General features: G+C 48.3%; 1 protein-coding gene across 5 annotated transcripts in view; it reads right to left on the bottom strand.

Annotated features, from left to right (window-relative positions):
- Window positions 1-568: 568 nt before the first annotated feature.
- Window positions 569-12,920, bottom strand: part of LOC124015148 (MAGUK p55 subfamily member 3-like) — a 31,187-nt gene continuing 18,835 nt past the window's right edge. The window contains exons 10-20 of one of the 5 annotated variants that reach the window (XM_046330127.1): window positions 11,114-11,310; window positions 10,144-10,208; window positions 8,666-8,686; window positions 6,490-6,531; window positions 5,150-5,215; window positions 3,965-4,126; window positions 3,080-3,160; window positions 2,847-2,940; window positions 2,625-2,733; window positions 2,163-2,291; window positions 569-1,318 (exon numbers count right to left, since the gene is read on the bottom strand). In XM_046330127.1, the coding sequence (XP_046186083.1) occupies window positions 1,139-1,318; window positions 2,163-2,291; window positions 2,625-2,733; window positions 2,847-2,940; window positions 3,080-3,160; window positions 3,965-4,126; window positions 5,150-5,215; window positions 6,490-6,531; window positions 8,666-8,686; window positions 10,144-10,208; window positions 11,114-11,310 (1,146 nt within the window). In that variant the 3' untranslated portion in view covers window positions 569-1,138. Of the gene's footprint in view, window positions 1,319-2,162; window positions 2,292-2,624; window positions 2,734-2,846; window positions 2,941-3,079; window positions 3,161-3,964; window positions 4,127-5,149; window positions 5,222-6,489; window positions 6,532-8,665; window positions 8,687-10,143; window positions 10,209-11,113; window positions 11,311-12,920 lie in introns of all 5 variants that reach the window. The other 4 variants (XM_046330130.1, XM_046330129.1, XM_046330131.1 and 1 more) reach the window with 4 other exon arrangements.

The following is a 12,920-nucleotide window of genomic DNA, read 5'->3' on the forward strand; positions in this document are numbered from 1 at the left end:
AGTTTATCTTGGTCTCATCAGACCACAGGACATGGTTCTTAGTTTGCTTGTCTTCGGCAAACTGTTTGCGGGCTTTCTTGTGCATCATCTTTAGAAGAGGCTTCCTTCTGGGACGATAGCCATGCAGACCAATTTGATGCAGTGTACGGCATATGGTCTGAGCACTGACAGGCTGACCCCAACCCACCCCTTCAACCTCTGCAGCAATGCTTGCAGCACTCATACGTCTATTTCCCAAAGACAACCTCTGGATATGACGCTGAGCACGTGCACTCAACTTCTTTGGTCGACCATGGCGAGGCCTGTTCTGAGTGGAACCTGTCCAGTTAAACCGCTGTATGGTCTTGGCCACCGTGCTGCAGCTCAGTTTCAGGGTCTTGGCAATCTTCTTATAGCCCAGGCCATCTTTATGTAGAGCAACAAAAAATAATTTCAGATCCTCAGACAGTTCTTTGCCATGAGGTGCCATGTTGAACTTCCAGTGACCAGTCAGTATGAGGGAGTGTGAGAGCGATGACACCAAATTTAACACACCTGCTCCCCATTCACACCTGAGACCTTGTAACACTAATGAGTCACATGACACCGGGGAGGGAAAATGGCTAATTGGGCCCAATTTGGACATTTTCACTTAGGGGTGTACTCATTTTTGAGGGGTGTACTCACTTTTGTGCTATACTGTATTATTATATTAATGGGAAACTCAAGTACTAGACACTGCGGGCCAAAGGAAGCTACGGATGGCATTTCACATGGATCCACAATAAAGATGTCTGTGTTTGTCTGTCTGACTGACTGACTGACATAAATAATAAAATTAAAAAACATGAATTTGTGTGTTTGTTGTTTGTTTGTTTTATAGCCAGAACAACAATCTTTCCCTTTGAACATCCCAAACACAGAAATGTTCCAAAGGGTTTTGCCGCATGCCCTTCTCCCCTAGTGCCAGTGTGTTGCTGGCCCGATATCAGGCCAGGGTTTGGGGCAGTATCTTCCACACCCTACAGGCTGGCCAAGGGGTCCAGGAGATCAGAAAAGGGATGGGGGGGGGGGGGGGGTAGGGTAGGGGTCCTGCTGGAGGAAGAGCTGGGGGGCTGTGATCCCCCTCTCTGGAGGGTGGTGGTTGGGGAGAGCGGGGTTAGGTCCGCACCCAGCAGAGGGGTACCCAGAAGATCTCACGCTCCAGCCTCTCCAGAATGCCTCGGAGTTCTGTGCAGGCGCTGGCTGAGTCCTCCTTGATTAGGACCCGGTCGACCAGGTGGCCATACCGCTGGTCCATCTGCTGGGCTGACTGACGCATTTCCTGCAGGTCCTCATCCTGACAGGTATGTATGGACGGACGGACGGACGGACAGACAGAGGAGAATCAGACAGACAGACAGACAGACAGACAGACAGACAGACAGACAGACAGACAGACAGACAGACAGACAGACAGACAGACAGACAGACAGACAGACAGACAGACAGACAGACAGACAGACAGACAGACAGACAGAGGAGAATCAGACAGACAGACAGACAGACAGAGGAGAATCAGACAGACAGACAGACAGACAGACAGACAGAGGAGAATCAGACAGACAGACAGACAGACACAGACAGACAGACGAGAATCAGACAGACAGACACAGACAGACAGACGAGAATCAGACAGACAGACAGACAGACAGAGGAGAATCAGACAGACAGACAGACAGACAGACAGAGGAGAATCAGACAGACAGACAGACAGACACAGACAGACAGACGAGAATCAGACAGACAGACACAGACAGACAGACAAGAATCAGACAGACAGACACAGACAGACAGACAAGAATCAGACAGACAGACAGACAGACAGACAGACAGACAGACAGACAGACAGACAGACAGACAGACAGACAGACAGACAGACAGACAGACAGACAGACAGACAGACAGACAGACAGACAGACAGACAGACAGACAGACAGACAGACAGACAGACAGACATGAAAATAAGGAAGCATAAGAGTGAGGAAGGCCGTAAAGGTGATATCAGATTAAGGAGAGGAGAAAGCATGCCGTGCAAAAATAAAAGATTGAGCAACAGAAAAAAGGTTAAACTCACTGACACATTCATATGAGCACATTTTCAGACTCTGCTCACTATCACAAAAAGAGACAGCAGGTCTCACCGTCACTCGCCCATGATCTCCCCCTGCTGGTGAAGTGGCAGCACTACGACGGCGTCTGCTCTCCGGGACACGCGGCTTGACGAAGATGACATAGGGCTTGAACTCAGATGTCCGCAGTGTCTTCAGAGCCTAAGGGGCCAGGTCACATTCAGATGCAATTTCACACAGTCTGCGTTGGGTTGTCACACAGCGTACACGGGGTTTAGAGAACAGATACCATCAGAGAAATGTCCTCTTGAGATGTCAGAGATGCTACGGGTAAACTGTGACACAAGCGAATACACTTCAGCCAGCCTGACTGAAACAGAAAGTACTCTCACCGAGAGGCCACAGGAGGAACGTCAGGGACCGTCATAGAATAGGGTGTGACACAGACTGCATGTGACAGCCGTGGTTATATTGTACAGTGCATTATGACAGAATGGGATATGCTTCACTGCAGAGCATGTGCCTTGGCCCTACCTCTGGTTGCACGTCCACTAGGCACATCTTGTTCTTGGCCTGTACAGAGCGGATAGCCTCTATGCTGGTGCCATACTGGTTCTCCTTGTACTCCCCATGCTCTATGAACCTGGACACACAGGACACAACTAAGCACGAAACAGACAAACCAAAGCAGAGTACTACAGAGACAGGGACAGTGTGGCTTCGCAGATCAGCCATATGGCATCAAAGAGAACTCACTTGTTGCTCAGAGCGTCTGCGTCAAACGCCTGTTTGGTGACAAAGTGGTACTCCACCCCCTCCTTCTCATGAGGCTTCTTGGGCCTGGTGGTATCTGGAGACACAAGTGATAGGGGGAAAAGGGAGAAGGCTGCGATTGTCTTACTGGCGTCGCAGTTCTTTACTAGGGTGTTAGAGGGCGTCGCCGTCAGTGTAGCAAGAAGAGGGTGTGCGGTTCAGAAGGTGTAACTCACGCGGTACGGCCACAGCATAGCGATGGGGGTTCTCTGCGATCACCTTCTGTTTCAGCTCATTGATACGAGCTCCTAGGGAGCCTTTGTGTGAGTGAGAGAGAGAGAGAGAGAGAGAGAGAGAGAGAGAGAGAGAGAGAGAGAGAGAGAGAGAGAGAGAGAGAGAGAGAGAAAAGAGGGAGAGACAGACAGACAAAAGAGAGAGAGAAAGAGAGACAGAAAAAGAGAGAGAGAGAGAGAGAGAGAGAGAGAGAGAGAGAGAGAGAGAGAGAGAAAGAGAAAAGAGAGAGAGAAAAAAGAGAGGGAGAGACAGACAGAAAAAGAGAGAGAGAAAGAGAGACAGAAAAAGAGAGAGAGAGAGAGAGAGAGAGAGAAAAGAGAGAGAGATAGACAGAAAAGAGAGAGAGAGAGACAGAAAAGAGAGAGAGAGCGAGAGAGACAGAAAAAGAGAGAGAGAGAGAGACAGAAAAGAGAGAGAGACAGAAAAGAGAGAGAGAGCGAGAGAGACAGAAAAAGAGAGAGAGACAGGAAAAGAGAAAGAGAGAGGGAGTGACAGAGTTATTTAAACAGAACTATCAGGGAAAATAATCAATATTTGCTGAAAAAAATCTGCATCAACATCAAGTTAAGTCCACTGATTAATTATTGGATGTGCCATTTTTTGTGCACTTTGATTAATTAAATAGCATTAGTTACTGTAGATAAGACCTCAAAGGCTTGGTCAAGCAGACTGACTGCTTAAAGTGAACGAGAATATGGGCTGGTTCTCACAAGGCTACCACACAACTAGAGGGAAGTTGCTGTTTGTAGTATTGGCCACTAGAAAGCAGTATCATCAAAGTAGAATGACTCCACACTGCCATAGTCATCCTGAAGCTGTCGTCTTACCGATCAGGACCACCAGGCGGGGTCTCTCGTTGGGCCGGTGCTGGTAGCGAGTCACCTCCTCGTAGGTGGCAAAGTCTGGGTCGGTGGGGTCGGAGGTGGCCCCTCCTCCGAGTGATCCTGACCGGTCCTTTCGGCTCAGACGGAAACTCCTCCTCAGACCCGCTACAGCAGGACAGGCAGGCGGGAGGAGCAGGGAAAGCAAAGTGAGGTAGGGGGGCACAGGGTCAAAAGGTCAGATATGATCATCAAGTGGTTTGATACACTGTCTAACGCATGCTCTTTCCACATAGTTAACTGTATTCTCCAAGGCAGTTTAGATAGCGCCTGTCGTTGTTCTCACTTGGCAATTAGTGTTGCCGACAAACATTTTAAATGCACAATACCAGTGTCCCGTCATATCAGGGCACCATATCAGGCTATCATGCAAATCAAACCCCAACGTAACCACAACATTATTTATTACGTGTTGGTTATCAGAGAACAAAGAAAGTGCAACCCTTGATAATCATGCATTAAAACCCCCAGTGAACCGTGGGACCATTACAGATACGAGTGGTCAGCTGTGATCCGTCATTAATCAGTGAGTGGTCCCACAGGTTTGACAGCCTGACCCGTGCTTATCTCTGAGGTAAACGGGCTGCCAGCGGCATTGTGAGATATTGACTGAACCTGCTCGTTTACAAGCGCGTGTCCAACGAATATCAATCGCATGCAGCTAATATCTGACCAAGGGGTTTGGCAGCTCCACTTTGACAGTGAGAAATAAGCTCTGGGACCGAGACTGAAGCAAACACTCTTCTGCTGTCAATATCAAGCTCATGCCTCTCCTTTCTCGTTTTTAAAAGGAGACGTGGCTTCTCTCAACGAACAACTAATAATGCCACAGTAAAGATAAAAGGAGCTTCTTGCCATGGAAGGATAATGATCTGGTCTGTAAACACATGTAAGAGTATACAGTACAACGGAGACATGCTGCTTGACAGAGAGCTACAGGGGTGGACCAGGAGGGATAGGGCAGCCTGACTCTGGAGACCACAGTGTAGTGGGAGTGACACACACACACACACACACGCACGCACGCACGCACGCAGTCCCGCACACACAGTCTCTCCAGGCCCAAGGGTGCCCATCCCCCCCTGCCTGCGGACAGTGGGAATACCTGAGGGAACAAGCCGGTAACAGTACCTGAATAAAATTCCCAGGAAAACACCTGGCCACAGGAGGGCGCCACTGCTTTACACTTAGGAGAGACTATAACTGGCATTAGAGCATCACACAACTCAGCCTCGCGCCTCAGTCTCCACACAGGGTGAAACAAGCAGCAAAACGTGCCTGGTTGGTTGAATGTGCAATTGCGTCCAACGCAGCAGGGCCCCCCCGTTGGGGGTGAGGATACGAGGGGTGCATCAGCCATGGCAGCAGAGGCAGAGGCAAGAGGGGAGTCTCAGGGGGATCCAAACACAGCTTTAGTTTGGGGCAAGGCAAGGATGCTGGGTTTAATCTCCATATATAAGGAGTAACCTGCTTGGATGATGTCAGTATTCTGTGTCATTACGAAGGTAAACAAACATGTTTACCTCCTTGATGACTGGCATCCAAATGAGGTGTGGAATAATACAGCTGGTCTTATTGCCATGGGAGGGCAGTGTTTGGGCTGTCAGCTGTGTTCAGATCACTCCGTGTGCCCTGCTTTTCATTCCAACAGTTTCTGGGGTATGGGGGAAGGGGAGGGGGCCTCAAGGTCATGTAAGGGTGAAGGAGGCGAGGGGAGGACAGTGGAAGGAGGGGAGGCCAGTGTGAGGGTAGCAGGGGGCCGAGGATTACGGGGAAACCGTTATGTTGTCGTGCCAATGCAATTTCAGTCTGGATGCAAACTGTATTTACCAACGTCGGTAGCTTGAGGGTTAAATCCAACAAGTAGTAGATAACAAGTAGTAAATATTTTTGAATGCCCCGAAATGACTGCTACTCTGGTGTCTGGGGAACTGATAATGAGCCCAAGACTTGTTAAAAGTCTGACAGAGATGCAATAGCAGCCATGTCTCAATATCTACTGGAGATAAAACTCTTTCAAGTCTGGCACTCGCACTCTATCACACCCTCTTCAGCACTTTTCTCATTACACTAATTAGGTCACGAGACCGATTTGTTAGCGCCACCTGAAGGAGTGATAAACTAAACTCCCCTCTTTCACATGAAGCTGGAAAATCTGGTGCTGGAGTGCACACTCTCTCCTTCAGTACTAGTCTTCCCTATCTAATGAACTGGGATCAGTTCCGTCTTCTCTCAGCATTGCCTCTCCCCACCACCCCTCTTTCTCCACCTCTCTCCTCCCTTCTCCATCACTCCCCACACAGACGCCCCAACTCCAGCCAGTCCCACCCTCAGGACACCCGCACATTCCCCGACCCAAACCGGCAGTTCAGTGAAGCCAGCAGCTCACAGCAAGGTCCTGGAGGACACACAGACATCGGACAGCAAAAGAGGTAAAGGCGGCAGAAGGAGGAAGACGTGCAGACTCTCACCTATGTACTGTCCATTGAAATAGCCCTCACAATCACAGTCCTCTGTAGGGAGGCAAGCAGGGAGAAGAGGGGGCGGGGGTGAGCGGAGGGTAAGTAACCTCGAGGAAGGATCAGGGGGGGGGTACAGAGGGGAGAGGGGGGCTGCGGGCCCCGAAGCAGGACAGGCAGGGTCGGGCAGGCGGGCGGCGGGCAGAGGGGTGGGCGCAGGGTAGGTCACTAAGCCAGCAGGTCAGGGCAGGGAGGTTTCAGCAGGACAGGCCCTCAGCCGGAGCCCGCAGCCACTGTGGCAGCCATGATGGGGGAGGTTTGACAGACACCACACAGACACACCGAGCACTTCTGGAGGCAGTCGACTGGAAAAGGGAACTGGGTGTCCCTGGTCCACACACATGGCTTTGTGAAATGGACAGCTCACAAAGCTATGGTAGCTAGCATACAAAAACCTTTGCAATTTACAACACCAGAACTACTGAATTCAATATTTAACTAAGCAAAAAATATCTGATGTCTCTGAAACTCTGGATATGCAACAAAAGTGCTGACAATGGTAGATTCACCAACTCAGAGATACCGATTAGAAAACAGCTGACAGAGAAAAATGGGGCAAGTAGAAAAGACGACAGCAGAGAAGGATAGAGGGTGAACGACAAATCCTCTGCAAGGAGAAGAACAGGCAGCCAAGACACAGTAGAGGAGTGAGGAGAAGAAGAGGACAGCAAACTGCAGTAGACAGAATAAGATGAATTGCAGAGGAAAAGAGGAAAAGAGAGAACAAAAGAATAGAAGCTGATGATGATGATGATGATGGAGAGGATGGTTCCTTGCTATCTTTAAGTGATTGGCCGTGCTTTCCAGTCTGCAGGCCTGCCTTAGCATCACACACATACAATAAGGTACGGGCTCTCAAAGTGTGGGCTCTTTAAGCATTGCCATAATATGCTTTACGTAATGTTCTTATAAGGTAGGGTAGGTGCTGGTCCACGACTTAGACAGTGAATATCTTACGAAGGCTGGGGCGCACACCGGAACATGAGTTAAGATGCTTAAAATAATCTTGAAAAGTATGATTTTTTCGGAGTGTGTCCAGTCCGTTATTTGAACGCACACACACACACACACACACACACACACACACACACACACACACACACACACACACACACACACACACACACACACACACACACACACACACACACACACACACACACACACACACACACACACACACACACACACACTGCAATCGCAGTGAATCTCTATTCTGGTCTCTTAGGCTGGCTATAGTGTGGGAGGATTTAAGCTGGAAGCAGAGCAGTACAGGGCCCATGGAGTCTCATCCACCCCCACAGCGCGCGCACACACACATACACATGGCGCACACACGCGCACCCACACACACACACGCACACGCACACACACGCACGCACGCACGCACGCACGCACGCACGCACGCACGCACGCACGCACGCACGCACGCACGCACGCACGCACGCACGCACGCACACACACACACACACACACACACACACACACACACACACACACACACACACACACACACACACACACACACACACACACACACCAAAAGAAAGAGAGACTCCTGAGAGCTTTGACGCCTCTACTAATATACCTTCTAGTAGGAGCCTGCAAGCAGACAGTAGCCATCTTCTCATAGTCATACCAAGCACTTTCAAAACACGGACCTCAAATTGTCAAATGGAAGTCAGGAGAAATAGAAGAGTAATAGAACATAAACTGTCACCACGTGTCCATGTATCTGATTATGTCTAATTGTGGATGGTTACTAGTATTCTCTGCATGTCCATGTGCAGTAATGTCCTGTTTAATCACTGACAGTGGCAATAAAACTAGTGGCACACTGTCCTCATTCCCTGATCATGGTTATGTGTGAGTGAGGGAGAGAGACAGAGAGACAGAGAGACAGAGAGAGAGAGAGAGAGAGAGAGAGAGAGAGAGAGAGAGAGAGAGAGAGAGAGAGAGAGAGAGAGAGAGAGAGAGAGAGAGAGACAGAAAAAAGAGAGGGAGAGACAGACAGAAAAAGAGAGAGAGAAAGAGAGACAGAAAAAGAGAGAGAGAGACAGAGAGAGAGAGAGAGAGAGAGAGAGAGAGAGAAGGAGGATTGCAGACATCTCTGTACCAGTATACCCACCTTTGTCACATCCTTGGTCATCTGCGGTAAGCAGTGAGGGAAAGGAGGATGATGAGAAATCTTTGACAAACAGTTGCACAAATTGGTCTCTAAAATATAAATTTTCTAGCAGGTGAGTAGTTGGAGAATGAGAGAAAATGTGTGTGTGAGAGAGAGAGAGAGAGAGAGAGAGACGGGAATTATAGATTTTAAAGTGCACAAACTGTCTCAGTCTCGGTTCTATAACGTATTTGAGAGGTCGAGCCTCTGACCCACATTAAAAAGGCAACCTCATGAGCTTCACTAGTGGCAAGGAAATGAATCAAAGTGAGAGGGAAAGAGAGAGAGAGAGAAAGAGAGAGAAAAGACAGGGGTAGAGACAGGTCGAGAGAGAGATAGAGAGTTAGAGAAAAGAGAGAGAAAAGAGAGAGAAAAGAGAGAGACAGGTCGAGAGAGAGAGGAGAGAAAAGAGAGAGGAAAGAGAGAGACAGGTCGAGAGAGAGAGAGAGGAGAGAGAAAAGAGAGAGAAAAGAGAGAGACAGGTCGAGAGAGAGAGAGAGGAGAGAGAAAAGAGAGAGAAAAGATAGAGATAGGGGTAGAGAGAGAATGGTAGAGAGAGAGAGTCCACACAGACATGGGCCTCCATGGTATAGCCGGCTAGCTGACATATTGCTAAGCTCTTGTTGTCTCCCTGGGGCTCAGACCTAATCGGATCGCCTGTGGATTATGGACCACGAAGCGCCACCGCTCTCATCAAACACTCACCTGGCCACTTCTATTCCGACATACCCAATACTATTACCCCACAACATAGAGCAGCAGGAGAGAGACAAAGTGGACAAAATGGACATTGTTACACACTCATCCTGTTAATTGGTTCTAGTCTGTTGTAGTCTCTCTCACTATAGAGATACACTTTGTGCTCACCGGCCAGATGGACCAGACATGAAAGATTAATTCATATCTTTGTGATCCCTCCCCCTCTTCTCCCCACTCCCAAAGGCCCCCCCCCCTCTCTCTTTCTCTCTCGTCCCTTTTCAAAAAACACATCCGAATGACAGCAGAGAATAAACAGTCAATACTAATTACTCCCGAGGACACCAATTACCACCAGTAAATAAATGTCAACATAAAGACATCTATCTGGGGGAGAAATCTACATCTTGTAAAAAAAAACCGAACATGAACCATCACTGACAAAGACGTTATACTTTCAGAAGGTATGCTTGAGCTTCAGTTTGATATTGAGTACAACAGCGAACACGTGTCTGTATATCTGTGCACTCTTAGAAAAAAAGGGTTCCAAAAGAGTTCTTTGGCCGTCCCTATAGGAAAAACCTTTTTGGTTCCAGGTAGAACCCTTTTTAGAAATGGCTCTTCATGGATCCCAACAGGGTTCTACCCGGAACCAAAAGGGTTCTACTTGCAACCATAAAAGGTTCTTCAAAGGGTTTATCCCTTTAAGGTTCTAGATAGCACCTTTTTTTGTGGACACTTACAGGTAGGATTTTTAGGGGATTTAGGGTTCGGAAGTGTGCCCGTTTTTATCCGGTAAGCCAGCCGTCTGAGAAAATGTACAGAAGGGTACAGAAAGAGAGGAGAAATAAGAGTGTGAGCATGGCAGTGTCAGGGAGATGAACAGAGATGGGAGGAAAAGAGGCAGTGAAGGAGGGAGGCAAAGAGATTGAAAGAGAAGATTAGGACATGAGAGAGACAGAGAGATACAACACATGTGACCCTTGCCTCGTATGTGTTATCAGTGAAAAGGAGCAAAGCTAGTATGAGAGATTAAACCCACGGCTTGGCTGAGGTTCCCTTCTCTGTATTTCAGGCACCATGATTAATCCAACACAGTGTGTGTGTGTGTGTGTGTGTGTGTGTGTGTGTGTGTGTGTGTGTGTGTGTGTGTGTGTGTGTGTGTGTGTGTGTGTGTGTGTGTGTGTGTGTGTGTGTGTGTGTGTGTGTGTGTGTGTGTGTGTGTGTGTCCGCAATCAGGCTGCAGCCGCTGGTATCACTCCCCCCTGCTTAGCTAAGATGAATACAGAGTGGGCAGTGGGTTGGAGCTTGGGTGTGTTTATACCCCCAATGCAGAGCAACCCAACACGTTTACATATCCATCCTATTGAGGGATTATGACACTGACATAATGGACTGTTCCCATTCCAGCCTATGTTTAGGTCCATGTGTTAAGATCCAAGCTGCTTTGATACTTGATTTAACTGAAAGTGGAGCACATGAGTATGGAACAGATAGAGACAGCTCTATGATGATACCTGCACTGTTTTGAAAACAATTCAGTCCACATACTGCGCCTAATATAAGAGTCCTACAGTATATGCATAAGAGGCATCATGTGACACAGTACAGTACAAAAACTAGGCTTGATCGGATTATTTTCATTTTGTACTTAAGACTCTTCTCTGAGCTATGAGCTAACACCTGTCCATGGGCCTCTCTGCCTAGTCTCACCTCTCCTGGAAGAGTTTGGAGGGTATGAGTCCAGCCCGGAGGTTGCTGTCGCCCACCCGTTTGGCCTGCCACCAGGTGGGGTCGTCCTGAGTTACCACCTGCAGGATGTCACCTCGCTTGAAGGGAAGTCCCGCCTCCTGACAGGGCGTGGCCTTGTCATCAGCAGGGATGTAGTCAAACAGAGCCCTCATGTAGACCTGAGAGACCACACACACACACACACACACACACACACACACACACACACACACACACACACACACACACACACACACACACACACACACACACACACACACACACACACACACACACACACACACACACACACACACACACACACCAAAAGAAAGAGAGACTCCTGAGAGCTTTGACGCCTCTACTAATATACCTTCTAGTAGGAGCCTGCAAGCAGACAGTAGCCGTCTTTTCATAGTCTGTTAAACCATCTCAGAAATACACAAGGTATGTAATAGAAAATAATTGACAGATCACCTCAACCTAGAGAGAGGGAAAGTGATGCTTTTGTAAATGGATTTCAGAGTCTATCTGTATATGTTCCTGTGTGTGTGCATGAAGAACATGTGCATACAACATACACTACATATCAGAGGTGTGGACTCGAGTTGCATGACTTGGACTCGAGTCAGGAATATGATGACTTGCAACTCGACTTTGACACCAATGTCTCGTGACTTGATTCTGTGACTTGATCCTTATGACTCGACCTGACTTGATACCCTCCCCAAGCCCAAATATTAAAATGATGCTATTTAAAAATGTGCGCAGCACATCAACTCTTCATTTAACGGATTAGAGTTTGAATCGGACAGCAGCCAATCAGATTGTGCGTGGCAGTGCAGAGGAACGTCGGCGGGGGAATTCAGATGGAGCCCTTGGAAAGATGATACCCACAATTATTATTTTCGGATTTAAAGACGACGCTGTATCAACAAAAAACGGATTTGCAATTTGCAAAACATGCGGGAAGATAATTGCAGACAGAGGTGCAACAATTTACAACTTTGTTCGACATTTGAAGCTGCACAAAGAACGGTAAGTCGTGGCTAATATAGCCGACAGCTATACATCACCCGAGGTTGTGTGTTTATTTGTTTCATGAGTGTGGAACTTGTTTCATGAGTTTCTTTTTGCTGGCTTGTGATGTCTGGAGCCTGTATTGTTATGTGCGCTCCTCACTGCTTGCCTAGATCAGACTTGCAGATCGACTCGCCACCACGCTGTTCGGAACTGGAAAAGATCAAATGAGCACATTTGTGGCAGAGTCCCTCCTAGAATGGCTGTGTACTCTTCCTAACCTGCTGATTAGGGCGAGTGCTTGAGCCTCTGATTGTGTTTATGCTTCACACAAATCCCACCATCCCCTCTCTCTGCCGTCCTCCACAGTTTTGAGCTTTTTCTCCATTGATAATGAAAAACTGCGGCTTATTTCATCCGAGGCACCGCATTCAGATACAGTTCTCCATTCTGTTACTGAAGAGCTCTGTGACTTTCAACGTGGCACTGTCATAGGATGCCACATAGGACGGCACCTTTCCAATGAGTCAGTTCGTCAAATTTTTGCTGTTTGTCGAGCGGGTCATGAAATGGGTTTCCATGGCCAAGCAGCCGCACACAAGCCTAAGATCACCAAGCGCAATGCCAAGAGACGGCTGGAGTGGTGTAAAGCTCACCGCCATCTGACTCTGGAGCAGTGGAAACGCGTTCTCTGGAGTGATGAACCTCGCTTCACCATCTGGCAGTCCGATGGACGAATCTGGGTTTTGGTGGATGTCAGGAGAACGCT

This window comes from Oncorhynchus gorbuscha, linkage group LG26 (genome assembly GCF_021184085.1).
Source record: "Oncorhynchus gorbuscha isolate QuinsamMale2020 ecotype Even-year linkage group LG26, OgorEven_v1.0, whole genome shotgun sequence".
NCBI classification, from domain to species: domain Eukaryota; kingdom Metazoa; phylum Chordata; class Actinopteri; order Salmoniformes; family Salmonidae; genus Oncorhynchus; species Oncorhynchus gorbuscha.